The sequence below is a fragment of the Aulonocara stuartgranti genome (genome assembly GCF_965226115.1).
Source record: "Aulonocara stuartgranti genome assembly, chromosome: 13".
Classification (NCBI taxonomy): domain Eukaryota; kingdom Metazoa; phylum Chordata; class Actinopteri; order Cichliformes; family Cichlidae; genus Aulonocara; species Aulonocara stuartgranti.
In genome coordinates, this window is record NC_138949.1 from 9,069,399 (window position 1) to 9,088,318 (window position 18,920).

Here is an 18,920-nt window from a genome sequence, read left to right on the forward strand (position 1 = left end):
GTGGAGGGGTCCACAGGAGCTATGTTGTCGGGAGGCTTTTGCCCACTAGTACGGTCTCACTTGGCAAATTGGTCCTGGGTGAGGGACCAGACAAAGAGTGATTCAAAAACCCCTATGAGTGAAAGATCTAGGGAACAGTTCACACTGCCCACAATAGGGATAGGGTTAGATGGGATGGTCTATTTTACAAACTGCTGATCTACCTTGATTTTTCATCTCTAGGATTTACAGAGAATGGTCTGAAATAGGGAACCTATCCAACAAGCAGGATTTCTCTGGGTGAAAATCCTTTGTTGATGCCAGAGGTCAGAGAGAAATGGCCAGACACCTAAGGTGATAGTTAGGAAACAGTAACTCAAGTAACAAGCAGTAACTCATTATTCCCACTTATGCAGAAGAGCATCTCTGCATGCACAACAAATCAAACCTTGCAGCAGTTGGGTTAAAGCAGCAGAAGGAACCAGGACCACTACTGTCATCTATGAGCAGTAGTGAATGAAGGTACAATGGTCCCTGGTCAGAAAGCTCATTTCCTCTCAAACTAGTTTATTAAAAATGGAAATGAGTTCACTGGACTCCTCCACAACCATCAGATCCCAATCAAACAAAATTGATGTAGGTCACACAAGCATAGGAATAAAGTCAGGGGAAAATGTTCAAATGGGTGCTAAGAATTAGCCCTTTTTTACCCATATTTGAAGATATTCCATTAAATCATACATATTCATACAAGCACCTTTTCTACATCTACGTACTTTCTATCTAACGTCCAGACTCTCCTGAACACGCTGGGAGCAACTTGGGTTCAGTATCTTGCTACAAGGATACTTAATCAGCAGCTGATTTGTATGAATTTTATGAATTAGTTGGGTGTGGTTTTGGTCAAGGAGGTGAGCCACAACCACTCCCAAGTAATAAATCACAAATAGCTGTGTGTGTTGCTGTTTGTGTGTCTGTGTTATCTGCCATACCATGCATTACATATAGGTTTGTATGTGTGATTGTATGTGTTTCTATGTGTCTGAATGTATCTAACTAGTCTGTATGGAACTTTATGAATCAGAGGTGGATGTCACATATCTGTCATTTGGAGTAGTATTGCATCCTGGTACCTTCATAAAGTCTGCTCCAAACTACCGATTCCCACACACACATGAACATGAATACTATTGCTTCCCCACACACATCACATATGTATAGCCTTTAACTGACCCATAATCTCAGTTAAAGTTATCTTTAAAAAAGTGTTCCTCAGACCTGATTCTGGGATCCTTTCATACTCGCTGTCCTCACCAAGGCAGTGACCTTATGACCTTAACTGTTCAATCAAATTCTTTCCTCCCATAAAATGTCCTCGTCCTCACTTCCTGCAACTTTCTGCATGCTTTTCCAGTGCATGATTTGCTTACACATCCCAGGCAACAAACTAAGTAGTAAATACATTAAATCAGAATCTGTCTATAAACAACATAAAATACTTCTTCAGATGTTTTTGAACATGCACAATTTTTAAATATATTTCTGTTTCAATTCAAACATGCATAAAAATGATATTCTTCTCAGCAGTAGATGGCACTCTGTCACATGTAGTTTTGGCACCTAAAAAGATTGCTCCACCCCTAGGTCAAAAGTCAAACCCTCTGCTACTCATCATTTAACTGAAGACTGAAATGTTTTATGTCACAAAATAAATAAATAAATTTGAAAAGATTAAGGGACAGTGTAATAAACAAAAATTTGGTTTGTTGCCAGAATTTTAGGAATGTGCAAATTGGTGTGTAAGAAACATATTTTATTCTCAACCTAGATTTTGTGGTGCATCCTTTTTTAATTTAGCAATGTATTGAGCTGCAGTATAACAGTGGGCTTAATATGATCTTATGAGAAGCTTGTTTGTTACTCTTACTGTTATTCTCCATGGTTACAACTGTGGTTATGTTGAACATGGTTGCATTGTTTGGTGCACTGATGTTTGTGTGCACCCTAAGCACAGCTCTTTGGGGGGTTTTTCTGTACTTCTTTTTCAGCACTGTTATAGCCTTGAGGGGTTCATCATACCGATTAGGAGAAACCATGCTATAGGCAAAACACAAATAATACAACCGGCTGCAAAACGCAGAGATTACAATTCAAATCTATTTCCAAAGCAGCACAAAAATTCCTGAATATGTTCAGAAGGATGGATGGATGTTCACGTGGTGTTAGAGAATGAGCGAACATGTTGAGTTTTTCAGCACTTTGCCTGCTATGGCCTGCCAGTTAAAACAGTCTGATGAGATACACAAATGTAAGCATGAAACAGAACCCACAATATGTGATGTCATTGGGTTTATCAACCACAAACATATGGTTTATTAAACCAGATTTTGATAATTCATCTACTACCTGACTATTAAAAACTTTAAAAACTTGCAGATATGTTTTAAAAATTGCAACATGGAGGACACAATCCATCCTCACTGCAAAAGCATCAGATGCTGCTGTTTCATAAAATCCACTGATTTTAGATTTGCAAGATATCCTTTGATGTTTAGTTTTGTTGCTATTTGGCTAGACATCTTGGTAACTACATGGTTCCATTTCATCACTGAAACAAATCGGTTAGGGCTGGGAAAACAGGTGGCTGATGTACTGTTCTTTTACCGTGCGCACTGAAAAATGATGTCAAATGTGCATCAACATATGACAGCAGTCAGTCCTGAGCAGGGATTCAGATGCAGTAACTTGGATACCAACGCAGGTTATTACTGATGACTTTGTCTTAAGACATTTTTCACGTGATGTCATATGTGCATTGCTTAAGAGTTGTCCAGCGTAGTGGAAGTGATACAGCCACAGAAAACAGACAACATTCACCTTCAAAGTAAAACTAAACCTTTTACTTTGAAGGAGTAGTTTCCAAGTGTTTGAGCTCTCCTAGCAACCATAGCAATTGCAAGGAAGTTTTCGACAACTGCTTGGGAAATACACATTTTTCCTAACCAGCTAATGGTTGCCAGGAGGTCACTGATTGGTCTCTAGGCCTGCATGACTCAGGCTTTAGCAACTGATTTCACAGCAACTGCCATCAAACTCCAACAACAATTTACCAACGGGGGATAAATGTTTTTCCCTCAAGACCAGTGGTTGCCAGATGGTTGCAGACCAGCCTGTAGGCCTGGGTAGCTCCTTATTCTTTTGACCTTACAGCATCACGCTTCCATCATGGCAGACAAGATAACATGTGGTTAGAAATCACATGACTGCAGAACCTGAACTGAGCTATGAATAATCTCAGCAATCTAGGTTAAGACTTAATATAAGCATAATTACAGATGTCTGCAATGACGTATGAATCACGCCACCAGAATGTTAAAACAAACAAAAGCCTTCCACATTCTCACATTTCCCACACCGCCGACAGATAGCTGGCTTCAGTATCTCTATTACTCAGCATGCAGCAACAACAAGCACTTGTCTCAGCTGTGTCTATCACTGTTTTGGTGCTGCTCTGGAAACACTTGCCTTGTAGTCTGAACTACCGCTCGCACCTTCATGTATTTCCTTGGGAATTTTTGCATTTGCTCATTTTCCCCCCTCAAAGCCAACCTTGCGTTGTGCAGTCAATAAAGATGTTTTCTGTATTTGCATGTGCCTCATCACAGTGCAGTGGTGCGAGCTTGCTGTGCCACCATGGCCCAGGATGTAAGGTGGGTTTAATTAAAAAGGGATTGTTTATGAATGCAGGATATAGAAACACAGATGGACACCTAAACCAGTCTCAGTGATTTAACATCAAATGCAAAGCAGTGTTCAAACGTTGCTCTGAACTCCCGCTTATTAAAAATTTAACACACAGGCACTCCACAAACACAGGTTTCAAAAGAAATATTAGCATTGCTTTGTTTAGTCTATTGTTCCTCTCAAGAATATTGGATCTTTGTATTTACTTTAGCCTATAGTGTGTTCATTCAGGATACTAATACTATGCTTTAAGAAAGACCTAAACAACATACTTACTTGCTGTTTTAGTCTATCAATAACGCTGGTGAGAAGACGCTCCTCCTTCCCCAGTTGTGGTGTGGTCACGATAAAGTCTACATCGTGACCAAAATCCTTCCCCCTGGAAACAAAGACATAGCACAGTTACCCACTCACTGTATCCTGGAAATAATGAAATGAATTACCTTTTAGTCATAGCATTTAACTGATGAAGAGGGAGGGTGGCAGACGGTGCTATTAAAAGAACAAGCCAAGCTAATGGCACTGTCTCTTTTTTTTCATTATTCAAACAAGTAATTTTTTCCCTTCAGTAGCTAAGTGTAAAAACCCTTTTTGTTGCCTCAGCTGTCAGAGCTTTAACTTTCATGAGAATCATCATTTTCTACTTGGATCGGTGTCATAAAGCGGACCCATATGGACCCTGAATAGGCTTGCACAATGCATTTACTCTGTCAGCACAACTGCACATAAGAGATGTTGCAGTACTGAGTGATTATCAAGTGATTATCTGGCAGAAGAAAAAGCTCTGGACGGAACCGCTGTATGGGCAGAAGATATGTGCACAAAAGGCATATCAAAGCTTCTGTCTGGCTCACTGGATCCATAGGCACTTGAGCAGAGAAGCAAGAAAAGCAAAAGCATCCCCATTATTTAATCAGGAGGAGCAAATGTAGTTTTTTTTTTCCTACCCTACTTTTCTGTCGCTTGAAAAGTAAATTATCATACACTTCTCTGCAGCGTTTTTATTAGAAGCCTATCCTTTTAAGTCACGGCACAGCAGCGAGTTATTCAGACTAATCAGAGGAAACGCGAGAAATATGCAGAAATCTATTGTAGACTTACTGAAATTTATCCCCGCTCAGAGGAAACCGTCCTGCTACAGAAGTGAGCGTCACAACATTTGTTTATCAAAATCTTTTGAATGTCAAATAAGCGTGTTGCACTACGCGTAAATCTTTCACACCCAACCACACTAGGGAAGCCTGATCAAACAGTAAGGACTGTCAGGCTGACTGAGTGACCAAATTTAAACATGTGGACCCAAGCAAACACTGGGGTGCTGGCGTCACTGGTCAGTTTGTGTACACTTTGAGCAACTGTTTTTATTTCGATTTAGTTGTTGGCTTCTTCAGAATACACATGGTTCGGAGTTAGTACTAAACCCGGGCTTGATGGTGCGAATGCGGCGTGTAGATATTCTTTGGAAATTACAGTCCATATAGTCTAAGGTGCTTGGAAAGAAAAGCATCTGGACTTCTTTAAGTTACTTGAAGACATTTCACATCTCATCTGAGAAGCTTCTTCAGTTCTAAGGTCAAATGATGTTGAGTCCCAGATTTAAGCCCTAAGGGAGTGTCCAACAAAAGGGACACGGACCCCCTATTGATCCTCCATCTAATCACACGAGCCAAGGTGTGAAAACGGGTGTAGGTCACAATCAGCCAAGGTTTCGAGTGAACTCACTGTGAAACCTAGCCCCAACCTATCATGTGATTTCCTGAGGTCCATGTCCCTCTTGGGGGTCACTCTCATAGGACTTAAATCTGGAACTCTCCACCATTTGACCCTAGAACTGAAGAAGCTTCTTGGATGAGAGGTGAAACATCTTCAAGCAACTTAAAGAAGTCCAGATGCTTTTCTTTCCAAGCTCCTTAGACTACAATGACCTGGATGACTGAGAACCTTCACAGACATACAGTCCCATATAGTTTTCTAACTCCCAGCTATAGACTAATTTTCACTTTTTGTAATGGCCAGCAGGGGGTGACGTCAGTGAGAACTGCTGGTTGAGTCCAGCCGTATTGGAAACCTGCTCCTGTGAACTATGAGTCTACAGTCTCAGTTGCTCGTTTCAATTCTTACTAAATATAACAGGATTGAGGCAAAAAGCAGAATTAAGCAGGGTGTGCTTCACTATGCGACTGACACGTCAGTAGACTGTAAGTGTGCATTATCAACCGCAAACAAGCTTTGTGAGGTTTCACAATGAGACTAACCAAAGGGTGTTGTCACAGTGGTGGCACCGTTCCCCTTTGACTAAGCCTTGAGTTCTGGCATTTTTCCCATCTCTATATTATAATTTAATTTTTGTTTGTTTGATTGATTTTTGTTAGCAATAACTCACTGTAATATTAAAATCCAATTTAATTTTGGCTAGCAAAAAACTGCCATACAGGACACCGGCCTGTGAAGGGAATCATCTTTCCACGGCAACCTTGTGGCATTTCCAGGGGGCTTTATTATTTTCCCACTTATCAGAGACATAGAGATCAGAGAGCATTTGTTACTCTGATCACCTGCCTAATCTCCAGGAAACTGTCTCAACTTATTGAACAGGCTATTACTAGGAACCACTAAATTCATATCTTTGGTTATCAAAGCCATACGGTGACCACAGATATGCTGAAGAAAGTTTCGGTTCAAGAATTATTTCAGTTTTAATGTCTTCAGAAATTAGCATCTCCCTCTTTTTTTTGGCTGATTTTTGCTTTCTAAAACCCGGTTGCCTGTTTTCTGTTTGAGGACCACCCACTGTCCGATTTTCATACTTGAAGCTAAAAAACATTTTCAAAAAATTTTCATTATGAGTGAAACTGATTTGATACACACGGCAGGCCTACAGTTTAACACACATAGAGCTTATGTATTATTAGTTACATAAATCGACAGGATAAAAGAAGTGCGTGTACAAAAGTAGGAAGTATATTGCTGCCATTCATCAGACAGAAAGAAGACGTGGGATTATATAAGTTTATGCCTGTTTCTGCTTCTTTCAGAACATAAAATTTTAGTTACTTATATATATATATAAGACAGTACTATATATTGGGTATTTTGTTTTGTTATATATACATGTTCTATCTGTCTAACAGCCTTTTCACAATGTATATGGGGAGTGCTGGTCTGCATTAGTATATGAGTAGGTGATAGGTGTCAAAGTAATATCAGAGTGAAAGCCAGGAGCCATAGCTTCCCGGCAGAACTGTGCATCATAATTGGATGATCAATGTTATTCACCTGTAAGTGTTTTTTATGATGTGGCGGTCTGGTTTATGTACTATATTTCTGCATTGAGTATGCTATCTTATTACAGTTATATTACATTTACAATGTACATATGCAGTCATGCACATTATAATACTGATATATTGTTATCATATCCGTTTAATAGAAGGCACTTTGGACTGCCCCGTTATTTCCCAGGGGGTCGCAACAGCGAACAGATCTGCACATTTGATTTGGCACAGATTTTACACCAGATGCCTTTCCTGACATAACCCTCCCATTTATCCGGGCTCGGGACCAGCATGAGCAATATACGCTAGCTTGTGACCCACTCGAACTGGGTTTCATCATATCAATTTAGTAATATTTAATCATATATATCCATTATTATTTAACTTTCAAAACATAAACTGATGGGAATTTACGACTGTCCTTGAAAGGAGGTTTATATCTGTGCTTTGAAGCTCTTGAGAGGAGATCAATTTAGTGGCTGTGGCTGAGGTCCACTCCAGTTCCACCTGCTGATAATGCATTCCTCCTACGAGCAATATATTTATCATCCTCCAGCCAGTTAAGATCAGTCTGTGCTGTGCCAGGGTTTCAGAGGCGCTTCCAGTCAACACAATCACAAAAGCAGTTGGACACACCCACGTGTGCCTTACACCACGAGCAGCATCTGTGCTTACAATCATATTCACAGAAGCATATTCACTGCTTTGAGGTTTCCTTTAAAATTCTCAATGACGTATGTGTATCTACCAGTAATGATGCTCTGAGAGTACTTTGGCGTGCTCATTGGCATTCAAGCCAGACGATAATAAAATTAAGCCTTCAAGACAAACGATGAGCTGCTCAGAAGTGTAAATATGACTGCAAATGGGTTTGAATGTACGCCCTGCGATGGACTGGCCCACCTGTCCAAGGGGTTTTCCTTCCTTTCACACAGTGCATCCTGTCACAGGCTGCAGGATAACTCAAAAACAGCAGTCAGACAGAATGATGAAAAGAAACTGTGGGTTTCTGGCGATTATAGTAGCTTGTGTGTGTAGACACAAATACACAGAAACAAACCAGGGCTAAAGTTGTGCCCTCAAATAACAGAAGATACCCCCGACCGTCGTCAAGTTTAGCTCTGGCACTACCTGCCAGAAGGCCTTGCATTATTTCACCCTAATCATTGCCCAACACCCACTCACACACACCTACACACGCACACACAAAAGCTTTTGAAAAAACAACGAGCGAAAAATCCTACATACGTAAGCACCAGTGTCACAGCAAACAACAAAGCAAAGTGACAATGAATGTTGGGGGCGATACAGCTCTAAAGAAGCCTCTGCAGGCACGAGGCTCGGTGTTTGATCTCTCTTTGCTGCTGCTTGACAGCAGCGAGAGTGAAGAAAGGTGCAGAGGCTGTGAATGGCTTGCGGGAACGCTTCAAAGGTCACTGTGGCTAATTCAGGGAGCAAGGAAGTAATAGAAAACAGCCATTAGAGCTGCAGAAGGCATGATAATGTTAATGGTTAGCATTAGCAGTAGACAGCGTGTACCCCTGTGGCATTTACAGAATCGAGCACCTGGTTTACAGGTTCACTCTGCAGCTGCGTCTTTGGTAACACTTATTCAATTTGCCTTGTGAGCCTGTTTTATTTTGTATTAAATATCAAAAGCTGTTAAGTGAATTCATTTTAACACTTGTGTTTAGACGTTGCAGTATATACATACACATATATAGGCCTCGATGTGAAGAGTTGGCACTTCTTTAATGAGTTGACTGTTAGGACAGCGCTACTTGAGAATGCATCACAGATTTCCATCTGCTGACTGAGCAACTTTTGCCTATGAAATCTCCCAACACTCAGCTTTAATTGGCAAAGCTGAGATTCCACAACACTTCCAGCTCGTACAGTGCGCTTAAGTTGTTAAGTGAGTCTCGCTGTTAGCCTCTGCTGCGCCGGCAAAACCCACTCGAGTGCACTGCATAAATGTGTGCCGAGAATAGCAAAGAAACCAAAGCGGGAAGGAGACAGAGAGAGATCATCAGCATAAACTGGGTTTACCTCCTATCAGAGCTTAAGAATGACCTAATCTTGTCAAATAGTGGTTTTCCGTGTCTGTGTGTGTATGTGTGTGTGTGTTAGGGGATAACATGGGAAGGTTATTTTAGGGGAAGCGGCATTTACGCTTTTCAGCTCCCTCTCATTTGAGCATCAGTATGTGTCAGGTCAGTGCAGATAATTCAGCAGCAGTCAGCGGAAAGGCGGATGACAGCATGTCGTGCACATTCTTCCAGCATACCAGGGGTTCTCCTTCTTCTTCTTCGTCTCTGCCTTTAGCAGTGCAACTTCAGAGCTCTGTTCCTGTTTAGCATTGGACACCTACTCCTGCTCAGTGGGATGGATGGATGTGAAGATGTGGGTAAAAACAGAAGAATTGATAGGCGTTCGGGCACAGCTGCACGTCGTTAAACACCTGGTTTGAATTTAGGCCATCTAGTCTTTTATCGCGTGAGGGAAAATGCTAAATTATTAAGTGTTACTGCACAAAGACAATGAAATACACATGGTTATTTACAGTTTTGTGTGGACGACATGACGACACGCATGAATAATACAGATCTGCGAAGTGTTAGGCTACGGGCGTCTGCAGGCTAAGCTCTGCAAAACTTAGGTCACAAAAAAGCAACCAGGCTTTGTTTGTGACTATGCATCATTTTCCCCTTCTATCAGCCTTCCCATCCACATTTCTTGCTAACACAGCAGTGCGAGGCGATAATCAGGAAGATATGAAATGAGAACAGGAAAAAGCAGCTAAGTGTGGCCTATTCTTCATGACCAGATGGCTTGTTTTGCTCTTTCCTCCCCTGCAAGCTGATAATGAGGTTTGTTTTAGAATCACGACACCCCGAACTAAGCCGATAAGGAATACTTATCTCAGCTGTTGTTCAAGGCAAACTGTGCGGTGGGACTCGGCGGCTGTTTGCGGATTTGAGAGGAGACACCAATGCCCCCCCCCCCCCCCCCCCCCCCCTCATCAGTGTCACTTTGAGTCATATTCCAGACAATTTGATGCCTGCCTCATACTGAAATAAACACAGTGTTCCGCTGACACTGCGTGAGCCTTCACATGCAGTTGTGGAAGAAGCTGTATTTTCAAGTGTAATCTATTTTTAATCCTCCCCTCCAACAAAACCGCTTTAAGACTTGTCACCCGCCTTCCACAGCTGTCCTTTCAATAAGGCTAATGTCAGTGGCATCAACAAATCCTCGCCACGCTGTTTCTCTCTGAAGTGGATGACAGCCTGAGTTTATTCCAGCACACGAGTTATTTTGTGAAACTTTTGGGAGTCGTGGTATCTTTTTGTGCATCTTCTGCCGAGATGAAAGATTTGCCAGAGCCGGGTGCAGCTATTTAAGGAGGTATATAGGATATGCACATTTCCATTTTTGACAAGGGGTATCGGCTAGAAAGATGAAGCTAATAAGAGACTCTACACCAGGCTCAAAATTATAGGTAATTAAATCGAGCTTTGACAGGACTTTAGAAGGGAACATTTTCAAATATGTCACCGTGAAACGAGTAAGTGGATTATTAGTGGTACTGCTGGCATCTTAGAAAGCATATGAACTATTTTGGTGTAATAGACCTCATACTGCCTCCCACTGTGTTTAAACCATGTCTGGAGAATCAGCCTTTCAACAAGATAAAGGTAAATTACTTACTTGCTTCCTGATAATGCACAAGTTATCGTTCTTCAATTATAGCGCCGCATGATTCCAATTAGGTCTATCTCGCTCTCTCTCTCTCTCCAAAGTCTGCACCAAATATGGGGTGAAGTAAATGTGTGTTTCATTTCCCCGAATTTGAAGCCATAAAGGCGCTCTTGCAGGCCCCTTTACACTTTGCAGCAGACTCCTGGCCCATAAATCTTGAGCTGTTCCTCTCCCTCATTCTTGAAGTTAACTATCCATGATGCTCTAATCACCTTCCTCGACTCTCTTACCACATTTCCCCTCTGAGCAGTTATTTACATAATCAGACATCATTCCAGCTGTCATTTAACAATTTGAAGATTGGAGCGTTTTTTTTTTCCTTGTGGATTTTCACAACATCCTTATTTAGGAAATTTGTGAATCTTTCCCATTTACACATTTGCCCACCCCTCCTGATTTCTTAGGTTGTTCTTGTTTTTTACATATTTGCCACATTTACATGCTTCAGATCATCAATCGAAATTTAATATTAGACAAAGATAACCCGAGTGAACACAAAAAGCAGTTTTTAAATGATGGTTTCATTTGTTTAAATAAAAAGTTATCCAAACTTACCTGGCCCTGTGTGAAAAAGCAGCTGCTCACTAGACCCGACACCTGGTTGCAAGATCCTGGGCAATCAAGTGTTTTTGATAACTGGGGATGAGTCTTTCACATCAGTGTGGAGGAATTTTGGTCTACTATTCTTTTCAGAATTGTTTTAATTCTTCCACCCTGGAAGGTTTAAGATCATGCCAAAAATCAGTCTGATTTAAGTACAGACTTTGACAAGGCCACTCCAAAACCTTCATCTTTTGGTGTGTTTTGGATTATTGTCCTGCTCCATAACCCAAGTGCGCTTGAGCTTCAGGGCATGAACTGGTAGAGAGCAGAAGTTATGGCTCCAGCAATTACAGCAAGTTGTCCTAAAGCAGGAAAACACACTACAACCACGGCTGGTATGATGTTCTTTTTATGAAATGCTGTGTTGGTTTTGTGCCAGATGTAAAGGGACTCAAAACTCCCAGAACGTCCAAAAGGTATTTGGTTTGTCAGTCCACAGAATTTTTTCCCAAAAGATTTTGCTTTGGAAATGTCCCATGCATGCCATTTTACCCAGCGTCTTTCTTTTTGTTGAATCATAAACAATGGCTTTAACTGAAGCAAGAGATGTCTGCAGTGCATTAGATGTTGTTCTGGGTTCTTTTGTGACTTCCTGATTCTTGGAATAATTTTAGTCAGCCCAACACTCCTGGGAAGGTTCACCACTGTTGCAAGTTTTCTCCATTTGTGAGGCTTACATCGTGGTTCACTGGAGTCCCAAAGCCTGAGAAATAGCTTCGTAACCCTTTACAGACTGATAGATGTCAGTGATGTTGTTTCTTTAGTGGCATGATGGTTTTTTGTTTGTTTTTTTTAAATCTTTTAATCTACTTCACTTTGTCGGACAGTTTCTACTTAGGTAATTTCTTGATTCAACAGTTCTGGCAGTAATCAGGCCTGGGTTTGGGTAGTGAAATTGGACTCAGTTTTTCCCAAAAGAAATGTTGTCAATCACAATTAATTCATAATTTAACAGGGGGGGGGTAATCAGAGGGCTAGGTACATTTGGATAGTTTTGTTTTTTATGTAATGTATGTTTTGAGCAGAGAAATAATACCATTTCCTTAATAAAATTAAGTTAAGCCATCCCTAATAAAGTGCCCACTGAGTGTATATATCATATTTTTCACAGGTGATTTTTAATAAAACACTCGTGTGATTCGTGTAGGCAGCAGGTATTTCTTTGATAAAGGCGTCCTTGTCTGCTAGTTTGAGTGTTAAAGGTTACTTTGTATCAACCTCTGGTCTACAAGAACTGCAAATAAAATAGATTTCATTTACAGTCTCAACACTGGTCTAAAAATCCATGAAGGGACATGTGTATGGCCTACAAAATGATTTTAGGGTTTGGCTGTTGATTTACAATTTTTTTTTTTTGCAATGCGCAAAGAAAATGCTCACAGCAAGAGAAATCAAAATGAACAGTGGACATGGTTTAAACGGCTTGAGGTAAGAAACAGATTTCAGGAAAAGCACCATGCTGTCTCTTTGTTTAGACAATTGTGTCATTCTGGAGTTGCAGTCGGCATCTGGTGCTGCAAATATTTCCTCCTAGTATAAAATAGTGAAGTACTCTGATTTCATGCACATTTGCTGCCAAGCTAGTATGCTGTAAGGATCAGCATGTAAATCGGTGTTGTATATTACAAAGTGTGTTGAATTTGCAAAGCCTTTGGCTACACCTGACAAATGTGAGATAATGCCACGATACCGGTCCTGTAGCTAAAGTGACTTTTTTTCCCCGTTATAAAAGTTAGCGTATAGTAATTTTCTACCAAACTCTGACAAACAGAATACAGCAAATGCAGAAAAGGAAAACTTTAATAAGGTTTTAAGGGAGCAGGAATAACTCCAGTAACATGTGATGTTTGCAGTCCAGACACTATTAAAGACCATCAGCAAAGCCGCGGCAGCTCTGTTACCCCTGTAGAGAGGCAAGCGCCCATCCTTACTGCCAGACTGCTTTTGAATTATTTACCTCACACGCCACTGGTTACGGCTGGATTTTTACAACACCACAGAGCGGAGTGCTCCACACTTACTGAGCCACAAAGCACTGCGCATAACAAAATAAACAAATAAATAAATAAATGAAACAGCACCACAAAGACGTGCCAATGGAGGGAGGCACCGGCTGCGAGCGAACAGTGGCACTCAGCAGGTAGCTTTACAAGCGCACTCACTGTGCACTCTGAGACTGACAAATGTAATGCACTTTAGCATCTTAATGTAAATGCAAAACGTTAGTAACCCGTGCTATCTGGCGTTCTGTTTTACTGTCAAGAACAAAGGCGTGAGATGGGGAATATTCTGCGGTGGTAAATATCAAATTAATCCGTTTTGTCTAAGAACTCTCGAAAACTGCAAGATGCAATTAGACACCAGCGGCTCTGACGCTTCTACCCAGACACTCACTCTGTGACTTCTATGCTCTGATATCAGATAATAATAATAATAACAGTAATAAGATCCACCTGGGAATCAAGCAGACCTCTTGAGGCTTTGCTAATGTCTTTGCTTTCCCTGTGTATAATATGAACAGAACAATAATGGGGGATGGGGAGGGGCGAGGAAAGACTGAAGGTGCCGTTGTGTTTCATCTTCAAATATCAACACTGAAAGGAGGAGACAAGTCTTGTACCTGCGAAAGCCACCTGTCAGTGTGAGTATGGCGTCCGGTGTGATCGCACGGACAGCTTCGTCAATAATGTTCCCCAGGGCTTGGGCCTCTGCTTTACTGACAGCCCTGGAGATGTCTCCATAATGCAGAAAACCTGCAGGGAAAAAGACCACGTGGTTATTAGTCTGGAAGCCAGCCATCAATCATAGCCATTTGCTCCGGGGAACTGGAGAGTCAGAGTGAATTAAAGGTAAGGTAAAAATGGGATGTGTTCTCCTGGCTGATAGAAGACGGCCGCCGGTGTTCGACCGCTGCAGACACAAAACGACTGCAGCGAGCGCAGAAACGGTGCAAAAATTATAATTCGTGGATCAATCGGTATCTCATTGATTTGTATGTTCCTCTGTCTTTGTGCTACATGAAAAGCATTAATTATCCATTTCTTTTTTTGTCCCCCACCGAAGAATGGAGCTTCCCCCAACAATTAATTAGAAAACCTTTAATGATATTTCTGCTTCTAATGAAGTAAATTAAATGGGGTTATTCGTGTTTCTGCTCTTTTTCAAGACTCGTCGAGCACGACGGAGGGTTCAGGGTTCAGACAAATTTTCCACGTCAAAAACTCACACGGTATTTCTCCGCACGGAGTCGACACCGCAGTGTTCCAAGTGATCGATTACGACCAGTTTGATGAAGGTGTCTGTCAGCGCAATACATTATGGGACGGAGTTTGAAAGTGAATGGAAACCTGCGAGCGATGCAGTACAGTGTTTTGAATTACCATCCAGCTACACTCCAAGCAGCAGAAGAAGCAGAGAAATGATGCAGACGAATGAAAAGCTGAATATCAGTATTTTGTTTTTCATATGTGAGAGCACTGTGGGGTATATGTCACTGTCGAAAGCTGATGCTATCTGCATGTCTGGCTGCTTCTGTCTTGGTATATTTCTTCATATTTCTCACTCACGTATTCCTTTCACATTTGATCACATCTGTTTCTTTTATATTTTTTAGAGAGGCACTCCAAACACCTTTAATTCTGTCTGTTTATGGTTTCTTAAGCATGAAGCCTAAGCAAACTTTTTCCTTTAGCACCACAAACAGGTTCACATTTGTGGGTTTCATCTCTGTGGATTGTTATATTTGATGCAGGCCCTCGATTTTCATCAGGTCATCATTTTAAACTTTACGCCGAGCACTTCGGTTTATGACCGCGGAAATTAATGACGTTCTCATCAGCCTCGGCCGACCTCAGCTCCCACTTGTGAATGAAGCATCCATCAAATCTGCGTTTCGTAGTCAGAAACTCCTCCGACAAAAATAAACAATGAATTTGAGATTAATGACAACGGCTCACAGAAAATTTGCACGGAGGCTCCGAGTTCATGTCACGGCATGTCGTAGAAGCACACGAGAACAGAGCGCTCCACCTGAACTGAAAAACATCTAAGGCCACACAAACCTGCGCTCTGTATGTTAATTAGCAAATGCTAGCTTTCTAACACAAAGATGGAGATTCACAAGATATTTAATTACCAGGGGACCTCGTGTGATCGCTAATACCAGAAGCATCTAATAATTTGCTCATTTCACAGCTCTTACTAGTACTAGAGGTCAAATAAGTGTATGTTATCTCCTTCATGGAAAACCTGGATGCTTTATCTGTTTTTTTCATCATAAATGAGAGGCCTCATCGTGTGAAGAGCACGGCAAATCCTCACAACAACACACATCTGTGCGCCGTAAAAAAACGTTGTTGTAAATTGCAAAGTGAGCAGCAGGATGGAGCGGTGTCTCCCAGCTGCGTGCTTGCTGATTTTTAAGTGGCATAAAAGAGTTGTTCATCTCAATAATGTGTGACATGCTCTCGGTTGTAATTTCACTCAAAAGCCAAACGAGCCAAACCAGTGGACAGAATAAATATTGAGGGGAGGTGGGGGTATATGCTAAAATTTATGCTGTCGTATACCACAAATACCGGCCTGGCGACAGTTGCTGGAGGTGAAGTTAAACTGTTTAGAACACATCATCTGCGCTTTATGAAAACCAAGACAAGACGAAGCGTCAATCCATGAAGTATTTCACAGGAGAAGTAAAGAATCTGAGCTGCTGTTGGAGCTACGAACAAAAGCAGGGCGTCCTCGCATTCAGAATCATCCTCTGTGCATAAATGCATGAAATATCTCACCTTCAGAAAAAGCATCTTTGTAGAATGGCTCAAAAACAACTAATAACTACCACAAATGAAAAATAAATTTTCAGCTTTTGGCCAGTTTGCTTTTCTTTTAGCCTCACAGAGCCACTCTTGTGGCCGTGGGCTGTAAATTGTTGAAAAAATCTTAGCACCAACTTAATTCGATGGCCCGCTCTGGCGCGACAGAGTGGTGAGACGTCTGCACCATGCCTCCTCTTCAGAGTCACTACTTATTGATTTAGGTTGTTTTTTTTTTTTGTAAGAAAAACTCTCCTGTTGTGGTTTTTTTTACAGTAAACTCCCTGCTGATCATATCTCACTTTAGAGAAAACACATTACCGCTAGAGGCTCACATCCTTTGGGAGTAAACAAAAAAAAGGCACAAATAAAGTCCCAAACGACATGCAGCCCCACCCCCCGCAGGGATTTAACAATTAGGCCTTTGAGTCTCTCTTGGAAGCGAGCTCGACTTGAAATTTTTCCTCTATAATTTGTAAAGTGGCGGAGCGAGGATGGTGAGATGTTGATGTACCACTTTGTTGCATCCGGTTGAGATGAATGCCGGGCTCCGCCAGAACGTCGCTGAATGAGCGCAGCCCTCTGCGGTACCACTTCTCAGCTGTCTTAGGTCCAACCCCAAACACACTTGTGAACAGCTGGCAGGAAACGAGGTAAGTATGTAATCAAGGAGACATGCTCTGAAATGACAGGTTCTTCTGAGAAGAGGTAAGCATTCAAAGTTTCCAAGAGCTCCGAGTCCTTAAGAGGGAGCAACAGAGCGCATCATTTTCACAGCGAGTTAAAAGCTCCAGAATGGAGAAAGCGAGCCATCGACTGAGTTGTTATTCATCCACTGACCTTTAGTATTTGATACCTTTCATCCGAGAGTATTTTCTCGACTTCAAACGAGTGGCCGTGTTGAAGGATCTCCTGCAAAACACAAAGGCGGATGATATTATCATCAAGGAAAGCAATGTCTGTGTCAGCATCGGCGTGTTTTCCCCTGGGTTCCCCCCCAGCCGGCTATTAACAAATGGGCCCCAAATCGCTGCTTATTTGAGAAACCATCCACTTATATCAGGCGTCCTTATTTCCATTTCTTTTCCTTTCGACAAATAATGGCTTTGTTGTTGCGAAACCTGGGATTAATACCTGTTTTATGGCAATCATAAAAAACCCCAAGGTAATGTTTTCCCCCAGATTCTGTTGTTTGCTCCAAAACCGCTTTGTTCTGCATTTAATTGCCTGCGTCTCTCAGTGAGAGTGCTGCCAATTTTGCTGGTCACATTTTAACTGTCTTCATTATGCGAAGAATCAGGTAGCAGCTATCTGGTTAATATCGGCCAGGGGGAAATGAGCCTGCATGCTTTTGCTCTGGGATAAGTATCCGTGTGCATTTTGAGCTTGTGCATGAATGGATGACAGCCTGTATCGGTGAGCCAGTGAACCTAACATCCACACTGTGAGTACAATGCAGTTTGAAGCAGCCTTCACTGCTCAGTGATGCATCCACCCGTCCACCTCTGCTTTTCAAGCCCCCAGCTAAGGCCAACCTCAAAACGCACGGATAATGCTTCAACATACTCCCCGCTCCGGGAAAGACACACTTCTTTACATGCACGGCTCCTCTCCCTCTCTCACACAAACACACACACACACATACAGCAAACACATATACTGACTATTCATCCCCCAACTCTGCCTCAGTGCTCCCAGACTTTCATGTCAGTAGGTTTATATATTTTCCCCACTTTGGATGTTCAGTCAGCAGTGAGCAGTTCAGTCGCTGCTGATAGAGTGTCGCTCCGATGTTCACAGGCACATCAAGCATTTTGTTTTCACTCTGTTTGGTTTCACTTTGTTTTTTGTGTCATGTCATTTTTGGTGTTTTGAGCAGCAAACTGTTCAAAGAGACAACCCCAGCGAAAGGCGTGCGTCTGAATTGTGCAAGGAGAACAAGAAGGAGAGGTCACTTACAGGCAGTCTAATTTGGTCTCCCCGGGACATTTATGCTATTTTGTTTAATGAATCTGACTCGGCGCTGACAGCTTTGACAGATTCGGAAACGCGCTGTGAGTCGCGCAGCGTGTATGTTAGGTTTAACGTGTCAGAGAGAGCCGGGTTGCTGAGCTCACCTTGTTATCCTACAGGGACCTGGCGTTCTCTCAGAGCGAGCATCCGCACTTTCCCTGACAACCTGCCATGATTCCTGCCCTGAGCTCGAGTGTAGATGTGGAGATGTAGTGACCCAATAAGACCTTTTTTTTTGTCTCAGAGACAAAATATATTTGTCTGATACCCATCAACGTGTGCTGCATGTGTGCAGCAAAGTTTTTATTCATACATCTGTACGTCTTTCTTTCATATATTTCTTAGAGACTGAACTCAGCATTGAGAATCTCCTCCAGAAAGGCTTATGTGTGCAGATGGTTACTGATTCAGCTACATTCTTCTTGCTAGCACAGAGGGGAAAAAAACTATTTCTAAGTAATGGAATGCGTCATATACAATAGAGCCAGCCTGTTTAAACTACTTCTGTCACATAAGATAAGATAAGATAAGATAGAACTTTATTAATCCCTCGGGTGGGTTCCTCTGGGAAATTCGATTTCCAAAAAAGCACAGCACCGACAGAAGTTACAGAGTTATACACAAACACATATATATAAATACAGAGACAATATAAATAAAATATACGAAGGGGATAAATAGAATAAATAGGAATAAAAATAAAAATACAAGTGAATTGCACATTTCAAGTATT

General features: G+C 41.6%; 1 protein-coding gene across 1 annotated transcript in view; it reads right to left on the bottom strand.

Moving 5' to 3' along the window:
* dntt (deoxynucleotidyltransferase, terminal) overlaps nucleotides 1-18,920 on the bottom strand; it is a 108,202-nt gene that overhangs the window by 52,505 nt on the left and 36,777 nt on the right. The window contains exons 5-8 of the mRNA XM_082556417.1: nucleotides 17,015-17,086; nucleotides 16,689-16,812; nucleotides 13,984-14,116; nucleotides 4,000-4,102 (exon numbers count right to left, since the gene is read on the bottom strand). Coding sequence (XP_082412543.1) covers nucleotides 4,000-4,102; nucleotides 13,984-14,116; nucleotides 16,689-16,812; nucleotides 17,015-17,086 — 432 coding nt within the window. The remainder of the gene's footprint in view (nucleotides 1-3,999; nucleotides 4,103-13,983; nucleotides 14,117-16,688; nucleotides 16,813-17,014; nucleotides 17,087-18,920) is intronic.